The 27,919-nt window shown below is 37.2% G+C and overlaps 2 protein-coding genes across 4 annotated transcripts; one reads left to right on the top strand and one right to left on the bottom strand.

The window, feature by feature from the left end:
* Window positions 1–1,341: 1,341 nt before the first annotated feature.
* Window positions 1,342–26,493, top strand: LOC137036300 (ankyrin repeat domain-containing protein 34A). 3 transcript variants are annotated; one of them, XM_067410417.1, is made up of 5 exons: window positions 1,342–1,434; window positions 8,969–9,257; window positions 11,932–12,940; window positions 21,614–21,708; window positions 23,800–26,493. In XM_067410417.1, the coding sequence occupies exon 5, from the start codon at window positions 23,896–23,898 to the stop codon at window positions 25,468–25,470; it is 1,575 nt and encodes a 524-aa protein (XP_067266518.1). In that variant the 5' UTR covers window positions 1,342–1,434; window positions 8,969–9,257; window positions 11,932–12,940; window positions 21,614–21,708; window positions 23,800–23,895; the 3' UTR covers window positions 25,471–26,493. The 3 variants fall into 3 exon arrangements, with proteins under 3 accessions (XP_067266518.1, XP_067266504.1, XP_067266511.1); XM_067410403.1 differs by lacking the exon at window positions 1,342–1,434 and adding an exon at window positions 3,145–3,278; XM_067410410.1 differs by lacking the exons at window positions 1,342–1,434; window positions 21,614–21,708 and adding an exon at window positions 3,145–3,278.
* Window positions 3,164–9,704, bottom strand: polr3glb (RNA polymerase III subunit GL b). Its single transcript, XM_067410428.1, has 8 exons — window positions 9,518–9,704; window positions 9,179–9,289; window positions 8,563–8,692; window positions 7,441–7,509; window positions 5,865–5,921; window positions 5,304–5,374; window positions 4,908–5,024; window positions 3,164–3,302 (listed from the first exon to the last, which is right to left on the bottom strand). The coding sequence occupies exons 2-8, from the start codon at window positions 9,287–9,289 to the stop codon at window positions 3,216–3,218; spliced, it is 642 nt and encodes a 213-aa protein (XP_067266529.1). The 5' UTR covers window positions 9,518–9,704; the 3' UTR covers window positions 3,164–3,215.
* Window positions 26,494–27,919: the final 1,426 nt, after the last annotated feature.

Below are 27,919 nucleotides of genomic sequence, written 5' to 3'. Positions count from 1 at the left end.
GGGAACTTCTGGAATGGAAGTTAAGGGTCTGGCTGCAGATGTGGGCTGCGTCCGAAATCGCATACTCTCTGAGCAGGTACTTATTTTGAAGAAAAGGTATGTTCTATATAATGTAGTATGAATGTGAGTAGTGTAGTGTGAATGTAATCCACACATGTAATCCAATACATTCGCCATGTCATTATCACATGACCTACCAGTGCCAGTTGCGTCGATTCACTGCCATTCACAAATCCTCTCCCGTAGCCTCATGGGATAGTAACGTGTCCATCGTATGGGCACTAGAATCTCACCGGTAGTAGGTCATCCAGGTAATTTTTGCCTACTCTTTTAAGTACTGTAAATTTCAGTTAAAAGGATTGACACAAAACACATTAGAAAAATATTCTCATTTAATATATATTAATATTTAATATTTTAAACTGCTCGTAATTTGAAAGGCAGTAATCATATATTAAGGATTGGAGATCAAATAGATTAAGAATTAGCTACTGAAAAAAGGATGCATTATTTGCTTATTGTGGTATGTAGTGGTGTGTCCACCAACGTTTATGGCCATTCTCTGAAATTTTCTGCTACATATGGCACTATTTCCTGAGCATATCCATGCTGTCCATTATTATTGACATTAACCCTGAGCTCAATGGTGTAAAATGACTGAAACCAAAATACCATTGAATGTGGTTTATTCACAGTTCCTACACAGTTTGGAAAAGTCTGGAATATTAATCAGTAGCCCATGTTTGATCGATTATTATATTACAGTTGCGTTACAGGGCCCCGCTGGTCAAACTGTGTTATTGCAGGCCCTAAAATTAGGACATGAGTTCAAACAACTATTCGCCAAAAATATTTGTCGACAATTTTTTACATTTTTTACAATTTTTAAACATTGTCAATAATGTCGACTAATCATTTCAGCCAATGAAGTGTTTTAGGTTTCTTCTTTTCATGTAAGCACATATCACTTTGAGAAAATTCCTGAGAAAATATTTACAGATGATTGCACTACTGTTTATAGTAGATATAAGTAAGAAATAAGGTACGAGAGGCTAGGTAAGAGTAAGGTAAGTGATTGCTTTTATTAAACGGTTACCACACAATACAAATATTAAAGCCAAAAATACGTATCAATGCAACTTTCATGAAATAAACTTTCACTGATAAAGTTCCGCTGGAAAAAATAGTCCATGACCGTGAACAGCAACAGAAGTTACATTATTACGCCATTAGTCTTTATGAGTGTGTCAGTCAGTAGCTAAGACTTTTGTATTGAAAAGACTGAATTGTTGTGAACACGGAACAAGACACAACTGACAAATGCTTTGACTGTCAGTCATGGGAAAACCCCAACAGGATAATACATCGGACATTTAAGCAGATTTTTTTATTATGAACATAGGACTGACCTGAAGGAAAATGCTAAATCTGATTGTAGGTAATAAACTCGCTCACTCAATCTCTTTCTCACAATACTCTTCTACATAATACAGTAAGCTTCAATGAACGATATCAATTGAGAACAAACAGTTGGGTGAAGCGGTCATAGCCATGTTTTATCGTGAATAAAACACAGCTGTTGACCAATCCGAATCAAGGACAGCAACTAACCGTTTTATAATGCTGAATAGTGAACCATTTATGTTAAATAGGGTCTGAGAAATCTACAGAGAGGTTTTGAGTCTGGAAAAGTATGCAATTTTGAAATTGAAAATGTGTAGGAACCCTGTTTATTGTCTGCCAGTTAACTGAGCATTCCAGATTTGTAATATCTGTCTGCTGGTGTTGAGGGTGTCTATAGTGAATATATCACTGCAGCTGCTTCATTTGACTGCTCTGATGTCAGTCGTCTCAGACTGCTGTAATCTTCCACTGGAGATGAACTGCTCTCCGCTTCCCTGAATAAAAGCCCAGACTTATTCCTGGAAGAATTCCTCTGCCTGTTCTCTGTTAAAGCACGCCTGAGTCAGCCACTAAATTCATCTTCAGCAAATTTGCCCAACCAGCAGTGTGCTCGAGCTGAAGGGTCACGTCAAGAACAATTCTTTCTCCTCTGCTGATCATTTGCTCAAAAAAATATGAAATTTTCTATTCAGACTCTTTTCAAGTGTATCTGGTCAAATGAGATTTCAGCTATTGTCTCAGACATGAAAGAAACATTTATACACAGCAAATCAAAGGTGATGAGAGACAGAAACCTGTGATTTAATTTAACCAAGAACATTTAAAGACTCAAGGTATAGAAAGACGAGGTATAGTCAAGGTATGACTGTGATACTTTAATTCCCCAAGAAAAACATGCACATATATTGTAAGTTAATTTTATAAAAGCAACTCTGATACAGGTTCACGATCAGTGTTGGGGGCAAGTGATTACATGTAATGCGAGTTATGTAATCAGATTACTTTTTTCCAAGTAACTAGCAAAGTAACGCATTACTTTTAAATTTAGAGTAAAGAGTTAAAGTTACTTTTTCAAATAAGTAATGCAAGTTACTTTGTTTTCCCTTTACTGACTGACACCTCTCCTGTTCGCATGTTGAGAGAAATTGTGAACTCATTTGTGTTTCATTTTTTCATTTCTGAGTTGCACCCTCTACTGTACAGGTGTGAATTTGCATTTCCTTCAGCCTAAGGCTTATTCAGAACTGCATCCATCCATCCATCCATCCATCCATTAATGAGACAAAGTCTTGAAACAGTATGACTTTATCACACTTAATGGCGATAACATGAATATTTACAACCACTTGACTTGAGACTTTATAAAACATTACTTAATTATCATCCAGAATAAACAATCTAAATTTACTGGAGTTTATCCCAAATCTAAGATGTATAAAAGCTATTCAGACAAATTTAAAAATTAGACTAAAACATACATTTATAGCCAAGATTCTAAAAAAATTATTTCAGTTATGCAATAATAATTATTTACAAAGCTTTAAAAACATATAGCTGCATTAAGAGAGAAGTTTTTTGTCTCAGTGTCTTTCTCTGTGTCCTCCACCAGCTGTAGCTTTCAGATTCAAACGCTCTTCGTCAGCAATCAAACGCCCTGCCAACCGATCGGACGAGAGGAAATCCACTGCATACTGATTTCAACATCAGCTGCCAAACAAAATGATCCACCCCAGAACAGTCCTGAGGGACAGAGCAGTTCCAGAGACACTCACTGCCCAGAGGAGGGTGCTGTGGAGCCCCTGGCACCTGCTTCAGTAAATGGCTTCATCAATATTATCATCACTGTCCCCTCCAAACTCCTCTTCATTGTCAAAGTAGGACATGACGTAATCTGTTTCCTGTTACACATACAAGATCAATTGGCTAAAACCTATATTGAACATTGGTTTAGTAATAGTTAACCTCAATCAAAAGCATTTACAGCATAATTTTCATTACCACACAAAGTAATTTCAATCAAATCAATTCATCCCTGGTATTCTTTTAAAAAAGGCGAAAATGTTAGGTTACAGTGAGGCACTTTTTAGAGTACTTAAAAGCAGAAATGTGAAGCATATAATTTCATAAAATCACTTACATTAATTTTTCTGTTAATTCTTGTTTATTATTTGAGCGATAAAGTAATTCTCATTGTTTTTACTGTTTAAGGCTTTATGTTGTCATGGCATATACACAGAAACTGCATATACACATTGTTTACATCTGGTGGCTACTGGTGGAGTATTTTAATGTTTATGGATTCATTGTAAGAACATCACTGTAACCCAGATTTCCACCTTTTTTGGTAAATAAAAGGAGGGACAAGTTGAAATAAATTTTTGTGGAAATTTAAGCCACAATTGTTAACTAAAACTAACCCGTTAATTGAAATAAAGCTGAAATTAAATAAAATATAAAAATGAGATGAAAAACATATCAAAATTAGAACTCTGGCTTTGGTAACTTAAATAAGTTGAAGAACTAAAATGACTAAAATCAAAATCTAAATAATTTATTTGCTAACAAGAAATATAAAACAAGACTAAAATGACTAAAACTATCATTTTAAATTAAAACTGGAAAATAACACTGCTGTCTATTGATCTGATCTTGTATTAAACCCCAAATATTCCGGTAACTTTACAGTAAGGTTCATATGGAAGAGGTTTAGGGCCAAGCAATAATAAAAAAATAAAACCATCTCGAGATTAAAGTTGTGAAATTTCGAGAAAAAAGATGAAATAAAATGTTGAGAAAAAACTTGTTAAATTTCGAGAAAAAGGTCGAGATAAAATGTTGAGAATAAACTCATTAAATTATGAGAAAAAAGTCGTTAAATTAAGAGAACAAATTTGTTCTCATAATTTAACGACTTTTTTCTCTCGAAATTTAACAACTTTAATCTCGAGATGTTTTTATTTTTTTATTATTACTTGGCCCTAATCCTCTTCCGTAAGTTCATTAGTTAAACATTAGTTAATGTATTAACTAACATGAACTAACCATGAGCAATACATTTGTTGCTGTATTTACTAATCTTCGTTAACATTAGTTAATGAAAATACAGTTCATTGTTTATTCATGATAATACAGTGCATTAACTAATGTTAACAAGATTTGAATAGTGTATCAGTAAATGTTGAAATTAACATTAACAAAGATTAATAAATGCTGTAGAAGCGCAGTTCATTATTAGTTCATGTTAACTAATGTTAACTAATGAACCTTACTGTAAAGTGTTACCAATATTCCTTTAAGTTAAAATCAACTGAACATATAACATTAAATTTACATTACATTTATGCATTTGGCAGATGCTTTTATCCACTGCATTTAAGGTGGACAAGTCATAAATTGCAGGCCCATTTTTTTCCACTCAACTGAGAAACGTTTTTGGTTTTTTTACATTCCCTTTTGATCAAACATGTTGGCTTAATATATCAGAAGAGAAATGAATCACTTACACCCTCAAATTCCTCTTCATCATACTCCTCCTCTCCCTCAGCTTCTTCCTCTTCTGGCTTCTTTTTCTCTCCCTCCTCTTCATCAGAACTCCCCTCTTCCTCTTTCTGCTCCAGAGTCTGTACAGAAACACAGTTTGTTCATATGCCACATTCTTGATCGGAATGTGTAGATTAAAGTAATTAAAACTCCTTATTTTTGAGTGCGTTACACATTAAAGGGATAGTTCACCCCAAAATGAAAATTTTGTCATCGTTTACTCACCCTAACCTTTAAGTTGTTCCAAACCTGAAACTCATGCAGGTTTGGAACAACTTGAGGGTGAGTAAACGATGTCAAAATGTTCATTTTTGGGTGAACTATCCCTTTAATGGCATCCTTAACAAGTATTTGCACACCTCCAGTTTGCGTATAATCTCCTCTTTGTCCACTCGTGGCTGTTTGGGTTGTTTGGGAACAGCTGGGCTTTCTGCAACCACATAAGCAAAGCGTGTTTGTGACAGTGGAAATGACATCAGCAACATCCTCCCATAATAACATCAACTCACTGATCACTGCTCCTCTGACAAAAGACACAGAAAGACTAAAAATAAACTTGTTTCTCCTCTCTTAGTGACAGATGCTCTTCAAGCCTAAACCTTCATCCCTCTCTCATTGTTCTCTTTCTCTCCATCCTTTCATTTTGGAGAAGTGTGTGCAGCGCAGCTGAGAGCCGTCTCTCTGATTTCCCTAGAGACGCCGATGAGTCAGAGAGCGAAGCGCAGACCTGCCGGGAGCGGCTCGTCTTTACACACTCATTCATGAGCACATCAGCCTCACCTGCTCCCTTATCTCAGCTTTAAAAAAGGAGCACATTTACAAACCCATGCTTCCTGTGCTGGGTGTCTCTGCTCGACTGCAGCAGAACAGTGTCCAATATTAGAGCATAAGAGTCCGCTAAGAGCATCAAACACACTCACTGTCTCTCTGGGGTCTCTTCTCCCTCACGCGCAGCTCCTTCGGAAAACGACTCCAGTCTGAAAACATACACATGGAAGTAGAGGATCACACAAGCATGCAAAGACACAAGTGAATCAGTGTTGTAATTGCAATTAAAAGAGCATTTTTGTTCATTGAAATTAAACTGAAAGTAAATGTAAGTATTAGATGAAAAACTTATTTTGAACATTGGTTTATTACAAAGTCAAGTCAGTCAAAAGTATTTGCAATAGGGGTGTAACAATATATTGTGTCAAAATATATAGCAATACAAAAATGCAACAATATCGTATCGTGGATAATGACAATATGGGTTGTGCATAGTTCACTCAAAATGAAAATTACTGTGTGAGACAAAAAATCAAGTTCATTCATAGTTTAAGTGCCAGTACTACATTAAACTACTATATATAATGTTGAATATAATGTATAATAATGCAATGGGGGAATATTTGTGGGCCCTGATAATGCCAAATGTCTTATGTTACCAGCAAAAAGTGGCCTACATTATTTTAAATATACCTAGTCAGTGACAGAGTGCAAACACATTCATCTAAAATAAATCTGCTTTAGAATTATGAATATTTTTATTCTGGTGTCACTGTGCATTGGGTTACCAGCACCAAGTTCAAGCCTACTGTCACAGATGGTGGCAGGAAGCACACAAAGATGAAGATTCAAACAATATAGTCTTTAATCCAAGTATATAGAACAGGAGAACTCAGGGAAGCAGACATAACGCACCTTAATATAGACAAGAACGGACAAAGAATGAGGGAGAACACATGGACTAAATATATTAAGCAAGGTAATTAATAGGACACAGGTGAAGGAAATGACTAATTAGACTGAATGAGAAAAACTAGGTCAAACTAAGAAACACAAAACAGCGGACATGTAACACCTATTCATTTCCACCCCCAATGTAATACCAAATTAATTTAGCATTTTAATCAACAGTACATTTTTTGTTATCTTTTTACCATATGTCTAGGAGTATCGCAATAATATTGGATCGGGAGTTCAGTATCATGATATGTATCGAATTGTGACATGAGGGTATCGTTACACCTCTAATTTGCAGCATAATGTTATAAATAATTTCAATTCATCCCTTGTATTCTTTAAAAAAAGGCAAAAAGTCAAGGTTACAGTCAGGCACTTGGGGCCAATTTTAGAGGATTTAAAAGCATTACATAAAAGCACTTACATACAATTTTTTTGTTAATATTTGTGTATTATTTGAGCTGTAAAGTTGTTCTCATAATTTTTACAGTTTTAGGGTTTTAGACTTGATGTTTTAAAATAATTTTTTTAAATTATTTTTTTAATTTAAATATGCCACATAAATAAATAGTTTAAAATAAATGTAAACTATTTAGGGAATATAAAAAAATAATTTAAAAATGACAAAAGCACAAGAAACATTTTTTAAAAATAAACTTCAAAAATGAAAACTGAAAATATAAAATTAAAAGCCTATTCAATATATTATTAAAAACTATAAAAGTACATAAATAACAGCACTGAAGTGAATCAGTGATATAAATCACTCACCTGGCTTCCAGTCCAAACTGTTGTCAGTGGTTTCCGTTTTTTGGTATTTGTCAGAATAACGCTCCACATCTGTCAAGAGGAAAAAAACTTCAAATTGCTAATCACTCTAGACCTATTCATATAAAAAGGGAAGAAATCATCTGGCAAAGTTTTTAAATCTTTGATCTTAGATTTTCTCTTTTTAAGTTTTTAAGTCTTTGATCGGTGTAAAAAACAAAAGTAAAAATTTATTTGATAATTTATGCATTCTGAAACTGTTTAAAAAGCATTGGATTTTGTGTTCCTACAATCTGCATGGCAAAGAAATGGAGGATGTCTTAAAGTCGGCATGAAATGGAAGTTGCGATTGTCTTTTTTTCCCTATTGTGACGTATATCCGAGTGAAACGACTTCTGGAGTGAGAAAACAGGATTTGATTTCATCCTTCAGGAATTGAATGGAATAATTGGAAGTTGAGCATTGTTAACTAAATGGAGGCAGAACGGCTGCTCACTGCAGAGCCAATGGGTGGAGCTTGACATCCCTCGCTGGACATAATGGGTGGAGCTATAATGGCACTTTTCCACTGCGTTGAACGTGAACAGCTCCGGGTAGAAAGTCACGGGTTGCCATCTTGTAATTAGTTACGATATGGTGTGAACGCAGCATATGTTCGTTGTTTTGGTTCTAAAGGGAACTGTAAATGGTGGCTGCTGCTGTTTGTTTGTGGCACTCGGTGACTGTCTGTCTACAACTCTGCATAGTCTTACAGAACGCGCTGATGACGTGTGATAACTGCGTGAGCAGGGTACGCGGAGGTATGGATATATTTTGGACCTAATGCAATGATTGGACGGACATTTTTTGGTCCTGAGACTTCCACAGAAGATATATGTACATGTTTTAATATTTAGACCACTTCTATGATTGATTGCTATCAGGATGTGAATTGCCTATCCTACCTTTAATGTTTTTAATTAAAGATTAAGAGAGCATATGAATTTTAAAAAATAATGATGTGCACGAATAAACAATTAATAATAAGCACTGCAACATTCTGTAAAAATCAAAGAATTTTCAATTTTTATTTCATGGTGTCTTTAAAGATGCCAGTGAAGAGCTCATCCTCCACCCTTAACTGACCTTTTTTGGGTGCAGCTGGACGGATGTAAAATGGGAGTGTCTTCATGGCTCCTCTGAACTCCTGTTTGAGTGCCAGCATGTACTCGGCCTCCTCGCCCGTCTGCAGGGGCACGGGCTTCTGATCCAGAGGCTGAAACATCAAACATGATTGAGGAAGGACAGCGGATACACATCTGTCTTGTCTAAGGGGTCAAACAAACACCTGTTCTGACAGTTAACTGTCCACTTATTAAAAAACATTTCTATACATAAATGAGCTTTTAATAAGGGATATCTAATGTTATGCTAGAGATTTTCTCTGAACTAACTTCATTTAAAACTTATGTTTGTAAAAAAAGTTCTTTAAAATAAATGCCACTTTAATATTTTGTTGTGATGACATTCATATGTTTTTATTTTTGTTTAGTTTTTGAGGCTACTCTGCATGTGACAGCTGAACTGAAGAAGATGTTATTACACAGTTATGTGATTTCTGTAGTCAGAGAGTGCAAGAATCGATGTCTATCTTCAATACTATTTAAGTCGCTTTGGATAAAATTGTCTATTAAGTTCATAAATGTAATGTTATATGATTAATATCAGTCTGATGAGATTTTATCCTATCTCAAACACTCACAGGGAATAGAGGGGTCGGCTGGACGGAGGACGGAGGGAGATTTTCTCCTTTACCGATTCCAACAATCTCCACAGAGAAAGTGAGCTGCCCTCTGCCCCTTCCTGCCATCATCTGAGACACAATCACCACACATCACATTTATACATCAGCTTTATTTATTTTTAATATAAATTCACTTTTTTGTCTGAGCACACTTACATTCGGCTACAAAATAAGACTTTTAGACCAAATATTTTACATAATATATTTTACTAAATGTATTTCTATTAAACTTTATTATATACATATTTGTTTAGACCGAACTGTAACGTTATATTTAAACACGACTCGTTCACTCACAGACAAAAGTGCGACGAAATCCCTCTTTATTTATAACTTCATTGTGCAAAGCATTTATTGGATAATCCGTGAATATTAAACGCAGTTGGTTGTCATGTAAATGCATGGATTTTATTGATGTAGAATTGCGCAGTAAAATCACCCGCCAAACATCTGCATATTTGTTTTCGCCCGCTGCTGAAAACGTTCCTGCCAGAAACGTGCGCGCGTTCACTTATGGTTCCGCGTCTGTCTGTTAAACTAATCTAAGTGAGTCGTGCAAAACAAACTCATTTAAAATAATAATAATATAAAAATAAAATAAAAAAAACATTATTTGAACAGTTTTTTATGGAGGATCAAATGTAAAAGGGTGTTTTCCCCCCAACTACATGCAGCCAAGGGCTGATTTGTATTAAAACTAACCAATTTTGCACTTTACTTTTTGTTATATAATGCAATTCTACCTGAAAAACTATGTGCACGTGTATCTGGACAAAAGCTGTTTTAAACGCAAGGAGTGGTCACATCACATATTGATTTGATTTAGAAGTTAATTGATCAATAAAATCTATTTATGACATTATTTTTATAAGCACAATCCCTTTACAGCATTTTTACACTAGTGCCTAAAACTTCTCATAGTACTGTAGCTTTGCAGGTATGTTTCTTTAAGTGTCTTATATAAAGATATTGCCGCAGTTCTTCTTGATTTAGTCTGCCTCAATTTTTTACTGTTTCTTTATGTAATCCCAGATGGACTCGATAATGCCGAGATCAGATCTCCATGTGGAGCATTGGCTGTTGACAGACTCCTTGTGCATATAAAAATCTCACTGGATTATTACAATTAATGGCAAAGGAATGTTTTGGAAAATTAAACTGATATTTCCTACTGACACAATGCAGAAAAATATAAAAATAACTGGCTTAAAACCACTTTTTTGGGGGGTGAAAATACGAGCGTGCCTACTTTTGCACAGTACTGTACACATATATAACACATTTATTTATTTTATTGTTTTACCCTTGTCCCAGACCCATTTCCCCATCAATATGTGAAAAAACAGCACCATAAATGTGACCCTGGAACACAAAACCAGTCATAAATCGCACGTGTATAATTGTAGCAATAGCCAACAATACATTGTTTGGGTCAATATTATTGATTTTTCTTTTATAAGATAAGATATTTTAAGATATTTTGTAAATTTCCTACCATAAATATATCAAAAAATAATTTTTTAAGTGGATATGCATTGCTAAGGACTTCATTTAGGCAACTTTAAAGGCGATTTTCCGAATATTTAATTTTTTTTGCATCCTCAGATTGTATCCCGGTCAAATATTTTCCTAACAAACCACACGTCAGTGAAAAGCTTATTTATTCAGCTTTCAGATGATGTATAAATCCGAATTTAAAAAAATATACCCTTATTTACTGTTTTTGTGGTCCAGGGTCACAAATATAGGAATCATTACTGAATTATTGAATTAATTATTATGTAAGAAAGTTGTTTTTTAAATTTATTTTTATCATACAATTTTCTCCAAAACTACACTGTCATTTTTATCACTACCTGTGCCAACAGTTTTGCCCCCTAATAAAGTTTAATCAAACTTTTAACCAAGTACACAAAAGTGTCAGGGAAGAGCATGTGAGACATGTGACCCCAGTTTCACAGACAAGGCTTAAGCTAGTCCTAGATTAAAATGCATGTTTGAGCTGTTTTAACTGAAAGCAACCTGTACTGATATATCTTAAAATGTGTCAGAGCCATTGTTTTGTCTCAAAATGCACACCAGTGATGTTTTTTTTCTTGTGTACTTTTATAAAAGCTATAACATCCTAATCGAACTAAGGCCTAATCCTGACTTAGGCTAAGCCCTGTCTGTGAAACCAGGCCGTGATGTGTTACTGAGCACCTTTTCCAGAGCACCCTTATTCCAAAAATTATCATTCCCATTAAAAAGTCATACACATCGTTAGAAATGTGTTGGAAATGTTCATGACATTTCAGAAAAATCATAGAAATAAACGAATGAGCAGTTTTTAACGAGATTTTCAAAATCAGTGCATTTCCATTTCCTTCTGTTCTGATGAAGCTGTTCACAGCACTGACATGCTTTTCTAGGAAACCTGGAAACAGCTGAAATTCAGATAAATCTGCATTTAAAAAAAAAAAAGAAAAATAACCATGATATTGCTGACTCACAGCCTCCCCCGTCAAAATCACAAAAAATGTGTGTATTAGTATATGAGAGACAGAAATGAGGGATGTGCCCGTTTCAATAAGGTTCCCACATTTTAACAAAACTTCACATTAATTGAAATACTGAGACATAATCTTCAAGCTATAATTTAAATCTAAACATGGAGAGTAAGAGCACATTCACTACTATAATCTCTCTCTCTCTCCCTCTCTCTCCTGCAGCATGTGCATGTCACCGTGGGAACGCTTCTGTCGGAATCCACTGAATCAGTTGCCATAGAAACTGTGTTCAATAATAGCTATAGTCACTGAATTAGTATTTATGCAGTCTGAGAATTGTTTCACACCCCCTTCTTTCTTGCAGAGAGGGCCTTGATATATATATATATCAATATGTGTGTTTAGTGCATTTTAGCTAAAGAGTTTGATTGACCTGAAACACGCCATCTTTACACTGCACAGAGCATGCATTTACACAGAAACTAAGATTGCACACAAAAAATGTCATTAGGGTACTGTTTTAAATATAAAATGATGAATATAGAAAATGAGAAAATGCAAAATTAGAAAAAAAAAAAAATAATAAATGCACTGTCATCCCAATAACTGCAGTGCTGCATCATTTAGATTCATTACTAAGGGATTAAGTGGGTCAAGGCTGGCATATTTGATATTTTGCATGGGTTTAATGCGCCATTGCGTCTTTACACAGAATTTAGAGCAGGCACAGAGCCTGCTCAGAGCAGCCTTAACTTGGCTGTGTAAAGCACACACACAATGCTTAAATGTTGTCATGCATCAAATCACATAAGGCCATTTGCTCTATTTCTTAGACAAGTCTATTATTATTATTATTATGGTGAATTTTTTCACCTGTAAAACACAGCACACAATAACACACACATGCAGGGGTGCATAAAAAATGGGAATAATTCAAGGATAAAATTAAAAGAATTGAAATAAAGTTTCCCCCTAGTGGAAAGCAGAGCTGGTCATGTGCATGCGAGCAGTCAGTCAGTGAAGCTGGACCTCAGTGAGTCTGTGCGTGATCGTGGGAGACTCGCATCAGCTCACTGCCCACTCCACGCCCCCGCAGAGTCTCCCAAACTCTCGGTCGCAGGAGGAGAGATGATGTGGGGGATGTAAGACACGGGGATCAGCAGACAGCAGCTGGATTCTCGGGCGAAAACCAGCCGCTCGGATGGAGTGAAGACAGCAGACAGGCTACACGGTGAGACTCTCCTTTCAGAATGTTCACGTTTAGGTTAAAATGTATTATTATTTTGTATTATTCTCAGCTGAGCATGGACATAATTTCGCAGACTTCCGTCCTTCATATTGCAGTGATATCTTAACATTTCCTTGCACTGTCTTTCTCAATATGTACATTTCAAACCACTTTTATAGAGCAATATTTTAATGTTTTGAAGCATGCAAACGACTGCGAAATCATTTTCCTCTGGAATGCATGTGCGCTGTTTAGAAATGGTTGCTGGCTGCTCATTTTAGGTGTTGAAGGTAAAAGCGATTTTTTTATTGGAAGAATTCATTATGTGCATGTTGCTGCAGCTGTTCATAAGGCTTTATGAACGTTCATTGCTGACGATTCCATGCACCGCAATTTGGTTTCTCGGTTACTCTGATTGTGTGCTGGCATTTCCTTTTTAAAACCATCACTGAAGATTTACTGGATGTCTAGGAGACTGATATTTAAGCTGCTGTAATCTTCGTTCTCTCACTTTACTTCATAAAAACTTAAAATACGAGGCGTTATGTGAGGATTGGTGGATGTTTGCTCTAACGAAGGCTTGAAGTGTGTGTCTGCTGTTTGGAAGTTCATTTGTGGACACTGAGGCTTTGCGTCAGGCAGAGAGCTGACGTGAACAGACACCAAATTTGATGCTTCGAGACTAAAAATAGTCCTGAGCTGAAGATATTTGCAGCTGGCGTGTAAACCGAGTCTGTAACACATCAAATTCTGGAACTGCTCCGTTTTACGAATGACGTTCAGCACCGCGGACAGCGACAGCTTATTACGCTCTTGTCGTATGATTTGAGTAATTACCAATTATAGAATCAAGCCTTGAGAAATGTTGCCGCTTGCTTTCTTATCTGGTTGTATTAGAAGGAAATAATAGCATTGTACTGCGATGAACAAGTTGCAAAGGTTTTTTTGAAAATGGCAATGCATAATTTTTGACATATAGTAGCCTACTCTAAAAAATGTTAGGTTAAAAACAACCCAAGTTGGGTTGAAGATGGACAAACCCAGCGGTTGGGTTAAATGTTTGCCCAATGTGCTGGGCGGTTTTATATAACTCAACTATATTGTTTAAAAATGACTATATGGCTGGCTTAAAATGAACCTTAGCTGAAGATTTAAAATCAGACACATAATTACTAGAGGCAACAATAATAATAAGCATCTTAATAAATGTTTATTGTTTAATTATTATTAATTAAACTTATTAATAAATGTTAATTTATTAAACATATTAATAAGTGTTCATTTCCAACATATTTTGGGCTCATTTTAAGCAAGCAATACAGTATTTAAATAAAACTACCCAGCATGTTGGGCAAACATTTAACCCAATCACTGGGTTAAAACAACCCAATTACATTTTCAACCCAACTTGGGTTGTGTTTCACCCATGGCACATTAGTATTCATTTATAGATTGGAGGCATATAAATAAAGATATCAAAAAGATGCCCCAGTCACATTTCACTCCAAAGTCGAGAAAACAAAAGAAATTGTATTTTGCATATAAAAAAATATAAATATATAGGACTATTAAGAGTATTGATTTTGATGACAATGAAGTATTTTACACCCCAGTTCTCATTACTAATTTGAATTGAAAAAAAAAAAAAATATTCTTTATTTTTTGATTTTAAATTAAAATAAATTAAGCTTCTTTCTCTTGCGTCAGTCAGAGAGCTGATGTGAATGACACCAAATTTGATGCTTTGAGACTAAAAATAGTTCTGAGCTGAAGATATTTACAGCTGGCGTGCAAATCGAGCATGAAACACATCAAATTCTGTAACTGCTCCGACTGTCTACAAAATACAGTCTTATTTACCTACGCATTTATTTTGAAGCTTTCGTTCATCATGCTAGTAGGTTATTTACTTTTTTGTTTAATTAAAATAATTGTGGCTTTAAAAAAAATTGTTGTTTTTACAGTAAAAAATACTATACAGTAATGAGAAATATCATGGAAATGTAATTGGAATAGTACACTCTAAAAAAATGCTGGGTTAAAAACAACCCAAGTTGGGTTGAAAATGAACAAACCCAGTGATTGGGTTGTTTTAACCCAGCAGTTGGGTTAAATGTTTGCCTACCCTGCTGGGTATTTTATTTAACTCAACTATTGTTTAAAAATTACTGTATTGCTTGCTTAAAATGAACCCAAAATATGTTGCAAAATTAACATTTATTAATAAGTTTAATGAATAATAATTAAACAATAAACATTTATTAAATTGCTTATTAATACATTTTCACCTTTTGATTATTATTGTTGCCTCTAGTAATTATGTGATTTTGGGTTCATTTTAAGTCTAGCCATATAGTCATTTTTTTTTACAATAGTTGGGTTAAATAAAACTGCCCCAAACATGGGCAAACATTTAACCGAACCGCTGGGTTAAAACAACCCAATCACTGGGTTTGTCTATCTTTTTTGTGTAAGAGAGACATGCATCAAATGCACCGCAGTAGCAATGAGAATTGGGGGGTAAAATGAGCTTATTTGTCTTAAAACAATGTCAGAATGCAAATGATCTTAAATGCAAGACATATCCCTATATGCTGGATAGTGCATCAATCATCAGATTTCTACATTGATCACATGAAGCCACTTTCCCGTCTGCATTAAACAGTATTTTATTTCTGATGTCTGCAGTTCGAGGGCAGAGAAAATGTGTTGGTATTCGGTTGTGTGTAGTTATGTGCAAGGAGACGCGCAGATTGCTCTCGAATTGGAGGAGAATTCATTCTCAGCACTGTAAATCACTGAACACTCAGTCTAGTCGAGTCAAGTGGTTTTGTTGTCATTCTTTTCATTACAGACCAAAGTATAGGAGAAAAACGAACTCAGCACAACATGTACAGCAATGAAAATGACAGCAAGACCTAAACATGTCACAATAAACAATACAGAAGAAGCACAAATGGCAGTAAAGGCAATTCAGAGGACGTGTCAGGAACGCTTAAGACATTTAGTATGAAGGAGATAATCTCATTGCCCCACCGCAGGATGGTTTTCTTTGAAGCTGCCAATATGAGTGATGAATTGCCTCAGCAGTTCTGATGCGACTGGGTCACAGGGTCAGCGGTGCACCGCTGATGGATGCTGTTCTCTCAGCTGCTGTAAAAGTGATTACACCTGCCTCGATCTGTGTGATCTGATGAGGCAAACAGCAGCTCAACGGCACCACGGAGCTCTTGGTGGGGCGAAAACACTTGACTGCGCAGCCCCTTCTGATCACGGGCCCCCTTGCGCAACCTCAGATGCAGCCTTGAGTCACACACACTGCTGTTACGTAAAAGAGAAAGCCAGGGGTGGGGTCTCTCAGAGGCGTGAGAATGAAGACATGATATTAATTTCCATCATCTGTCGGGAGACCACAGAGAATGGGATATGATTTGTCCCGAAAAAGACAGTGTGGTATGTTGCCTTGCTCCTGTTGCGCAGCACTAAAACGCAGACCCTCTGCAAGTGCTTCTTTTAAGTTTATTTTGGTCATGTCAAAGAGCTCTCCACTGATGTGTACACACTCGAAGATCCATAGGGAGTGCCGGAAAAAGCAAAGGCTTTGTTTAGGTGGCACTTAAATACTACTAGAAAACACTACTTAAAATCTGATTAGAAAAAATGTACTTTCATAAATACAATCTTCTACCTTTAGTCATATCCGCTTGTTAAGTCGTGATGTAAGGAATGCCGTTTCTGGGTTGACTCGACTCGTTTCACTTGTACGGAAGAGGATTAGTGCCAAGCAATAATAAAAAAATAAAACCATCTCGAGATTAAAGTTGTTCAATTTTGAAAAAAAAAAAAAAAAAAACTTGTTAAATTTCGAGAAAAAGTCTAAATAAAATGTTGAGAATAAACTTGTTAAATTACGAGAAAAAAACTCGTTAAATTTCGAGAAAAAGGTCGAGATAAAATGTTGAGAATAAACTGATTACATTCCTAGAAAAAACTTGTTAAATTTCAAGAAAAAGTCGAGATAAAATGTTGAGAATAAACTGATTAAATTACGAGGAAAAAGTTGTTAAATTACGAGAACAAATTCGTTAAATTATGAGAAAAATGTCGTTAAATTTCAAGAAAAAGTCTAAAAAAAATGTTGAGAATAAACTCGTTAAATTACGAGAAAAAACTTGTTAAATTTAAAGAAAAAAGTTGAGATAAAATGTTGAGAATAAACTTATCGAGAAAAAAAGTTGTTAAATTACGAGAACAAATTCATTAAATTATGAGAAAAATGTTGTTAAATTTCGAGAAAAAAGTCGAGATAAAATGTTGAGAATAAACTCATTAAATTATGAGAAAAAAGTTACGAGTTACGTTAAATTACGAATTTGTTCTCATAATGTAATGACTTTTTTCTCATAATTTAATGACTTTATTCTCAACATTTTTCTCAACGTCGTTTTTTACCTTGTTTTGTAAAAGCCGTTTGACTAAAGCCTTGGTTTTTTTTACGTGCACGCTAGTGTAAACACAGTCGAACACACAGCCTTGGAAAGTATACTTCATTTGACTTGTACGCGTACACAGGCGTTCAACGCATGCGCAGTTGTGAGCAATCTCTCGCCACGATTTACAACCCATGTAAAAATCTTTGTATCTTTGTATTCTTTCACGCTAGAGTTGTAGAAATAAGGGTACTTTCTAACCTCTTCGCACAATCTTGTCTATGTAGGCCTCCATCATCACTGTAGCTTGCATGTGTTCCAGTCTGTTCTGTTTATGCAGGTTTTCCCCCAGGGCACGGTTGCCACCTTGTGGATAAACTAATTACTGCAAAAAAAAATTAAATATGCATGTGCGACCTGGGCGTACCTGCACATACTCTTCTGATGATGAAATTCGCATCACTGTACACTGACTCTCGTGTACGTGTAAAAAGTGAACTATACTTTGGGCTTTTGTCTTTGCACGATTGCTCTGTTAACACTTGCCCGGTACTTCTGCCTACATCTCGCGTAACCTTTCCAATGTGATTACGTAATGCAAAGTGCATCACAGAGCTAATGCAAGACGAGCATTTGTGGTTAAAAAGTATATAATTTATTTATTTTTTTAGAAAATGACTGATCGTTTCGCTAGAAAAGACCCTTATTCCTCGTCTGGAATCGTGAAGCTGCATTGAAACTGCAATTGGGACATTCAACCCATTGAACCCTGTTAAAGTCCACAAAATGGAGAGCAATTAACCCTTAAATGCATGACTGTTTCGTCAATCATTCTTACATATTCGGGTCTTTATCGACCCAGATCTATATCTAACACGGTAGGATCTCTACCTGCCGTGATAATATAAAACTCCTCTGATAATAGAGTAACAATTACAGAAGAATAAAATAAATCATATTTTGTTACCTTTTGGAGCTTGAAAGGGCTCCGTTTGAGCAGATGTTTTATGCCATCACCACTGTCCTCGTCAGAGCTCATTTCCCAGTTAATTCAGCAAATAATGGGCTAGTTTTATGGTTGAGGTCACGAATATGAGCCCAATCGCGATCTCAAACATATTCTCAAAACTATATAATTTTCAACATCTTCAAAATCAATATTTTGATCGCTAACAGCTTCACCAGATCCATCCAGTGACAGTTACAGTCATATTTGATTGTGTTCAGTACTTGCTCTGCAGTAAATCGCTGAGCCATTTCATGTTTCTCTTATTATTTCGTTTTCTGTCTAAATGAGTCGTCACTTCAGCATTGTGTATCAGACATTGCCACCTTGTGGAAAAAAGGTGAATTGCACTTATTCTGTCATCCAAGATTCAATTATCAAAATATTGTGTGTTATATTCTTTATAATGAATTGATTGAGGAATACCAAGAAGGTTGATGTCTAACTTTAAAAAATGAACGAGGAGGAGGGTAGTGAATGACGTCCCGGGTCACTAAAGACCCGAGGTATGCATTTAAGGGTTAAAAAAGAACATAAAGTGAGTCAGAAATGCTGTCTGTCTGAACAAAGCCACAGAAATGTTGACGGAGTGAATAATTGAAAGATGATGACGGTTGTTTGTCCACCTGTATGAATTGAAAGAGAGTGGGAAAAATTAAGTGCAGCATCTTCAATATGTCATGTGTGACATAACATCCATTTTGGAGTTACAAAAGTGAGTGATGAATCAGACATCTGTAACATTTTTTTTTAATGTGTCTTGTTCTGTTTAGTGTCAGCACCTTTATTTTGAAGTTTAGTTCTTTTCCTCTTGTGTTTTTAGGGGCCAAAGACAAAACTGATAAAACTAATTTATACACTGAATGCGATGAAAATCACTTTGCAAAAAAAAAAAGCATCTGGCAAATACATAACTGTAATGTTCACAATCCCTCCCTGAATTGTGCCAGGTGTTTCTTGTTTAATCAGTATGTGTATAAATAACCCTCATGGTTCTAGAGTATCTCTTAATTATGCAAATTAGTAAATGTATTATTTAGAAAACACAGATGTTGGTGCAGAATTGCAATAGCTGCATGTGCTTACATAACTTTAAGCATCTTTTGTGCACATATCTGCTTCTAAACTGTGCAAGCCAGCTGTAGTCTACATCAGCATCTTAACTGAACTCATGAAATAAACTGAATATGTCACCAAAGACAGCCAAAGACAAGGGAAACATGAGTGTTTTTACACAGACCTACGATTAAGCAAAGAAGAATTGTGAATCGTGATCACCGACATTAGCAATAGAATTAAACTTAAAAATATAGGTCTTGACATTAACCAGAACAAAAGCCCTGGCTGATGTCCTTAAAGGGTTAGTTCACTCAAAAATGAAAATTCACTCGCCCTCATGTCGTTCCAAACCCGCATGATTTTCTTTCTGTATGCTGAAAACAAAAGAAGATATCTGTTGGAATCTAACCAATATTGGACCCTGCTGACATTCAATGTATGAAAAAAACAAAAAAAAAACAAACAAACAAGGACATTTTTCAAAATATGTTCCACATTTAATGAAATCGAAGAGATTTCTGTCCTTCTATTGAAAGTCTATACTGTACATCCAAAAGCTTCAAAATGTTCATTAAAGAGGTTGTAAAATAAATCCACATGAATCAAGCAGTTTAATCCAAGTCTTCTGAAGAGACATGATTGCTCTATATGATGAACAGATTTAATTTAGGCTTTTATTCAAATATAAACATTGATCAGCAAATAGAACAACCTACTTGCTCGACACTCGAGAACAAATCTCATTGGTTCTTGTGGAAACTCAGTTTAATTGATGACAATTTTCATTTTCTGGTGAACTTACCCTTTACAATAGGCTGGTCACAATACACATCAGGTCAGGATACATACAAGAATGCCAGCGGGCTGATCTCCTGAGAGACGATGCCTGCCCGAGTCTTTGTGCCACATCTCTCCAGTGAGTCTATCATGGAGATGAGTCATCCATGCTGCCTGTGCGAGACAGGAGATTAACCTCACTGTCTCGAATCCATGAGACACTGGTCTCTTAAAGATGGGTTTTTTTTTTGCGATTACACTTTCAAAGAATGGAGTTATTTTTCCTGTTCCTCTCTCTGCTTCCTATAAACAGTATGCAAAAAAAGCATTCCTCTTGCTTTCCCTGGCTGAGCTGGCTCGGAAATCACAGAGATTTCCTTAAGAAGGCAAGCAGGAGGAGCAGCAGCTCGGGATCTGTGGGTGTATTGGTGTGATGAAGGAAGGATGTGAATTCTGCACAGCTACACACTCTTCTTGACGTTCCCAGTGTTCTTCTCATAATGCCAGAGATAGACTATAAGCTTTGAGAGCACCAGGACCTCTTCTGGTGTCGTTTTCAGGGACAGTTGTATAATGTAAATATACATAGGTGTATACAGTACTGTGCAAAAGTCTAAGGCACGTCAGTATTAATTTTAAGCCAGTTATTTATATCCTTTGCTGTAGTGTGTCAGTAGGAAATATCAGTTCACATTTCTAAACATTAATTTTGCTATTCATTGTAATAATGCAGTGAGATTTTTGTATGCACAAGGAGTCTGACAACAGCCGGTGCTCCACACAGAGATCTGATCTCACCATCATCAAATCTGTCTGTGATTACATGAAGAAACAGATGAAACTGAGACAAACTCAGAAGAACTGTGGCTGTGCATGTAGCTCATTGTTTCAGTTTGAAAAGAGGCAGGGCTTCATTCAGTGACTGTATCAATATGCCATGTGACTTTTTTGCTCACTAAATTTCATATACAGTAAGTTCGAACTGATTGTGAGGGCTGTGATATGTTAATAATGCTGTTATTGGTCTGGATGCCCTCCTGCCCCACTCCCTGTCACTCGCTCTAACCATCTTGCCAAGATAGTTAACTCATACATTGCATTTTTTTTTTCAGCTCAAAAAACATCCTATTACTGTCAAGAACTATTAAATATTGTAGATTTGTTTTTTGTCTTACATTGCAATTGAAGTACATTGGAATACAAATTTCAAACAACATCATTTTTGTGTTAGTAAATCTCTGGTATCTGTGTGTGTAAGATAAATTCATATCATAAATCATTTCTACGTGTGCAGAGCTGACTGAGCTTGTCACATGTCTTGATGCTCTCTGCACCACTCAGGAATTCAATTTTCTTTTCTTTACTGGACTGCCATTATCATCACCTCTCCTGCCTTCATTACAGAGAAGATGGAGAGAAGACTGTTAAAGGGCTGTACAGAGTGTCAGCGCACAGGACACAGTGTTCTGAACTGATTAAGAAGGCAACACTTTTAGAAGGTTGTATACATTATCTTTAGTTAATGCACTGGGTTCATGGTTACATGTAACAATTAACAATCATTTTCAAGTGTTAATAGTAAGACAATATAGAGTAATTAGAATGTTTGGAGTGCTGTGGATTATGTGATTTTGAGTCTGATCAAAATAATAATGTTATGTTATATAATGTTGTAATAATGCTTTTAGATTTCAGAATTTAATTGATCGGAGTTGTGTGCCATTTAGAAATGTTAAATTCCAATTCAATTCCTGAATTTTAATTGAATTTATTTTGATGCAGAAGTACATTTGAATGTAAGGATGTACAATTAAAGTTAATTGAAATCGAAATAAATTCATACATTCAAGGGTTAGTTCAACCCCCCAAAAAAAAGAAATATCTGTCATTAACTACTCAGCCTCATTCCTTCCAAACCAGTAAGACCTTCGTTCATCTTTGGAACACAAATTAAGATATTTTTTCTGAAATCCGAGAGGTATCTGAACCGCACATGGGCAGCAACTTCATTGCACCTTTCAAGGCCCAGAAAGGTAGAAAAGACATCGTAAAAATAGTCCACATGACTACAGTGGTTCAACCTTAATGCTACAAAGCGACAAGTATACTTTTTGTGCGCAAAAACAAAACAAAAATAACTTTATTCAACAATTCTGTCTCCTCTCTGTCATTCTCCTACGCTGTTTACGTCCAGGCTTCTACGTCATAACGCTGACTCAGTATTGGCCGACACTGTTCACGTGAGCAGCATGACGCATGCATGTGATGTTGACACAGGAGCCGGCCAATAATGATTCAACATTCTAATGTAGAACCTGGAAGCGCTGAAAGTAAACAGCATAGAATGACAGGGAGGAGACGGAATTGTTGAATAAAGTTATTTTTTTTTATTTTGTTTTTGCACACAAAAAGTATTCTTGTTGCTTTAAGTAAAAAGCAAAGTTTGTCTAGAGTTTCTTTTGAAAGTTTTTTGTGCAGCCTTGGTGTCAGTTTCATTGTCTGTGATTTTGGAGCAGGATGTTCACTAGGGGTGTGACGAGATTTTGTGTCACGAGATCTTGCGAGACTAAAGTGTGACGAGATTTCTCGTTGAGGCGAAAAGTAGTCTCGTGATGTTGCCATGACAGAGTGTTAGGATGATTAGGAAAGAATATGCCACCGCTACGTTTACATTACGCCTCCACTGTCCTTTTGCTTTGTGTTAAATAGAAAAAACATTTAATTAAGTTGGATAAGATGATTAGTTAAAACATTTCAAATACACCTGCAGAATATGTATTTCGCCACTGAGGATTTCTTATAAATAGTGTGTAAAAATATTGTCTCGTCTCTTCTTGTCTCGTCTCGTGAACTCAATCTCGAGTCTCGTCTCGTCTCGTGAGATACCCGTCTCGTTACACCCCTAATGTTCACCTATCAATTGTCTGGCTATCACCAGACCAAGCTCAATTTAAAAATGAACATTGGTCTCGGGAGTTTGCTATGTATTTCCCTTCTGCACAAGAGGCGTGATCAACGAGCATTATTCACGCAATTGGATAGTCCTTCAACCAATCAGATCAAGGATCCGGGTGACGTACTTTTGCAGAGTGATGCGAAAACTCCAGACAGGCAGCAGGCTTAGTTTGTATTGGTTTGTAGCATTGATCAGCGGTTTGCAGAAGCAGCAATGGCATCGAGCGATTTTTGCAGGTTGTGCAAAAAAACATGAAAGTGAGTGGTATTTACACCCAGTCGAGCGATTTGTTTGCTAAACTAAATAAGTTTTTTAGCATCATTGAGAGGTTAAAATTAATTGGATTGACAGTCGTGCAAGAGACGTCATCGTGTTATACCCGCCCAGAGCCATAGAAAGAGCTCTGTACCCGCCAATAGCGAGCAAGGTGGATAAGCCAGTCTGTGATTGGTTCCCGCAAAAGTGTAACAGATGCAGCAGAAATGAATGTACGGGTTTCCAGACTGAGTTGCCGGGCGAAATCAAATCGCCGGCAGATCAGGCTGAGTTTACCCAGTCTAACCTATCAATATATCTCATCAGCAATATTCAAATATATCTCATGACAAAGCACTTTTTTTTGTTTTCGTTCTAGGTTGACCAGAAACTGAGCCGGGATGTGGCAACAGTGCTGAGGCCGGAGGAGAGGGGTGGGGGATTCTGGGATTCTAGAGGTGGAGAGCGAGACATCATGGGTGATGGAGGGGCCTTGCACACAGAGGGCAATGCCCTTCTGAAGGCGGTGTTCCAGGGCAAACTCCGCCTCGCACGCCTCCTCCTAGAGGGTGGAGCCTATATCAATGAAGGGAACGAGCGAGGGGAGACGCCCATAATAGCAGCCTGTCTGGCAGGATACGATGATCCGCAGACCCGGCAGAGAATGGTGCGGTACCTGCTGGAGAAAGGAGCAGACCCAAACATCCCCGACAAATCGGGTCGGACCGCCCTAATGCATGCATGTGCAGAACTGGCAGGCAAAGAAGTGGTGTCACTACTGCTGGAAAACGGTGCCGATCCCAGCTTGAAAGACTATTCCGGGTCCTCGGCACTTGTACACGCCATCAATAAGGGTGACAGGGACACTCTCCAGGTCCTGCTGGATGCCTGCAAAGCCAAAGGCAAAGAGGTAATCATCATTACAACCGATACATCTCCCTCTGGCACTAAAAAGACCAAGCAATACCTGAACTCTCCACCATCTCCGGGAATAGTGGACAAGCTCTCCCCTGCTTGTATGTCTCCGTCTGAAGTGGAGATCCATACCACTGGCTCTGCCCTCGGTGAAGAGGAGGAAGGTATCTTCAGCTTCGCTGTGACTTCAGCACTCCCACTACCCTCCAGTAGACCACTGGGAGAGAGGAGACCACCACCCCGCAAGCTTCTGAAAAGACTGAACTCTGAGCCCTGGGGTCTGGTGGCTCCTTCCGTACTTGCTGAGAGAGCGGAGCGGATAGAGGGCGATTTAGCAGAGGAGGACAAGTTAGTCTCAGAGATGAATGGGATGACAGTTTCCGGTCCAGGCAGACCTCTTCTGTCCCGAAGGCACAGTATAGAGACCCATGACCCATCCTCTCCGAAGCTAATGGACCGGTCCTGTTCGGAAGACTGTGCAGCACTGTGTGGCTCGTCCTGGGCGGATAAAGTCCATCAGCACCAGTCACTGTATCGTAGAAACACAGCCCCTGAGACTCAGGACAATGTGGCTCAGGCATCGACAGGAATCCGTGGCTTACCACACCCCAAACTCACCCGCATGGAACACTACGAGTCGGACACCCACCTGTGTCCAGCCTCCATCCCTGGATCTCCAGATTCTGGACGTGTCTCAGTGGAGCGGCGCAAGTACAATGCCTCTCCCTTGTCGCTGCTCACTAGCTCTTCTCGAGAGTCTCTGGAGAGCATTCCCAACTCTGTGTCTCCGCTCACAATACGACGGCGTCCAACAGGACTGTTGGAACGGCGGGGATCAGGGACTCTCCTCCTGGACCACATCTCCCACACACGACCTGGATTCCTTCCTCCTCTCAATGTCAACCCCCAGCGACCCATTCCTGATATCCGTGCCAACGGAAAGCCCACTTCTCCCGTTCACTCAGGGAGCAAGATCCTGTTGCCGGTCGCACCATCGTCCCCGAAACGTGGGCCAGACTTCAAGATGAAGAAGAAACTGATGAGGAGACACTCAATGCAGACAGAGCAGATGAAGCAGCTTTCGACCTTCCGGGAAATCCTCACAGAAAAGGTTATGGAGATGAATGGAGATTGAGAGCAAGAGAGAAGGAAAATGAGAGAGTCATTGCTGGCCGAGAGGCTCTTCACCGGGTTCATCTACATCATCTTTGAGGCACACCTGCTCTGGTCCAGTTCAGCTCATTTGACTAACACATACAGTACATCAAAAATATGCATTGTGAAACCAATTCAGATTATGAAAGAAAACGAGTCATGGTCACTCAAGATCATAAAGGGATCAGTTCTTACAAATGATCTGTTCCATGTTTTTTGATGGAGATCATTCTAATGTTTTCAATTTTGGGGGGATTATTCCTTGACCGTTGAGAATGTGTGAAGATGAAACCATTATTGTCTGTGGAAGTGCTTTTGGTGTTTGAATTTGCTGCAAACCCCAGATGAAACCTGACAGATTTGGTGTTCTAAAGGTCTCTCTATGTATTAGCGCTGTTATGGCTATCAGCTTCCTTCCTTTCATGCACTGTCAGAAAAAATTTAAAAAATTTAAAAAATTGTATTTTTAGGGGTACAACAGCTTGTCAATGGGGCAGTACTTTTAATAGGACAGTACCAGTACCAAATGTGGAAATGTATTAAGGGACGATATTTGTGTATATATTTTACATACCCCTAAAAGGTGCATATTAGTAATAGAGTAGTAATATGTACACTTAAAGTACTACTTTGTATCTTTTAGGGGTAAATAAGGTACAAAGATGGTTCTGCGTCAGTGACAAGCTGCTGTACCCCTAAAGGTACAATTTTTGCACATTGTTTTTCTGAGAGTGTGGCTCTGTGATGATCCTGTGGAAAACTTGGGTTAATGTCCCTCTGTTTTCCATTCATAATAGCATCAAGTGGTATTCAAAATGTACAGGGTAATTACTTCAGCATTACATTACAGATATACATTCAAGTAATTTCATTAAAATGTGAATTTATTTTAAAGTTGATTATTTACTTATAAATAATAGAATAATGAAGCTTTTTACTACTGCTTTTTTGTTTTGGATTGAATTTTAGTAATCGTAGTCTTTTAAAGGTCTTTTAATTTGGCAATGGCAACCTTCCTGATTTTTCCACAGGATGTAAGAGGACTGGAGATGGCTGACTGCTAAATATAATTCCTATAAATATTCCTGAAACAAATAATAGTCTTAGATGAACATGTTTCTGAAGAACATTTTAATGTATAATGAAAGTGCAAAAAATGTTTCAACTAGATGAGTATTTTTAAAGGAAACAATTACATGAAAACAAACTAATAATTGTACCGGTTAAACATAGGCCTACTGCATGTTTCAGGGCTTTTGGATGGGTTGTTTATCTTTCTTAAACTCTTATAAGTGATACAAAATAAGTGAAGTGCAATTCTTGAAAGTCAAAATCCCAAAGAAACCCTACAAACCCCATCCAAAACCACAGAGATCCACCCTGACCCCACTCAGTGGAGGGGAGAGAGAAACCCCTCACCTAACGCACACTCCCATCTGGAGACACAGAGCACAGATATTGTGTACATACTGTACAGAGTACAATTGTGTCTCAAGCGTTTAAACATGCAATATTCTGTGCTGCCTCAGCACTGATTTCATATTATTATCGTGAATGTGAACAATCACTCGGACGTGTCTGTGGTAACATGATGCTGCGGTAAATAGTTCAAGACGAGCTGGGGCGAGCTCAGTTTACATTCAGAGGAGGAATTTCTGCACAAAATACATGAGAATGAATTTCCCTAACGAGCTGCAGTGCACAGTGTGTCCGTGTCAAACACATAGTTCAACTCAAGCTTATGATGTGAGTGAATTTAGTGCTTCTGCTTTGAGATGTTCTACACTTGATGTGAATTAACCTTAGTGTACTTGAAATATATCACGGAAAACAAAAAGAGGAATATTTTTTTATGCCTGTAGGGTTTTATTCTTGTTGTTTTTTATTTTTATTGAAATGAATTTTAATGTTTAATACCGAATTGTTGGTGGTGCAATTTCACTTTGACGGTAGCTTTTGTGTTCCAGGATGTTTGTAGGAAATAATGTATGAGCAACCGGAGCTCAGTGGCTACAGCAATCTTCCTGAATACGGTCGTGATAAAACCCATCCGTCTCCTATTGAACAGACAGACTGAAATCCAGATCTCTGATTACCAAGCTATGTGTTATCCTGATGTAATTAGGAGAATCTTGGCACTTTGCTGTGTACTCATTGATTTTAGCGATTCTCCTCTTTTCATTTAACACACATGCGAGATAACTGAGTCACAGGAGTTTGATTTGTTTCTAAATATGTTTGTATCTAAATATATCCAATATTTCTGACCTGCTGTACAAAACATCAATTTAAATGGGTTGAAATTGTGTTAAAGTGTACCTGAAAAGATGTTAATAGTGTAAAGGGTGTTTTAGGTGCTGTACACAATGGACCTCTGTCTGTGCTACACTGTCGTTGGGTAGTTTGAGCCAGTGTTCTCCATTCACATA

The sequence above is a fragment of the Chanodichthys erythropterus genome, chromosome 2, assembly GCF_024489055.1.
Source record: "Chanodichthys erythropterus isolate Z2021 chromosome 2, ASM2448905v1, whole genome shotgun sequence".
Taxonomy (NCBI): Eukaryota; Metazoa; Chordata; class Actinopteri; order Cypriniformes; family Xenocyprididae; genus Chanodichthys; species Chanodichthys erythropterus.
The sequence above is the reverse complement of the archived record's forward strand: the minus strand, read 5'-3'. Positions and strand labels throughout refer to the sequence as shown.

Coding starts and splice junctions, on each gene's coding strand:
- polr3glb (XM_067410428.1), bottom strand. CDS start 9,289: ATGATGGCAGGAAGGGGCAGAGGGCAGCTCACTTTCTCTGTGGAGATT. Junction 5,922..7,440: donor CAGTTTGGACTGGAAGCCAG/GTGAGTGATTTA, acceptor GTATGTTTTCAG/ACTGGAGTCGTTTTCCGAAG. Junction 5,025..5,303: donor AGATTATACGCAAACTGGAG/GTGTGCAAATAC, acceptor GTTTCTGTACAG/ACTCTGGAGCAGAAAGAGGA.
- LOC137036300 (XM_067410417.1), top strand. CDS start 23,896: ATGGGTGATGGAGGGGCCTTGCACACAGAGGGCAATGCCCTTCTGAAG.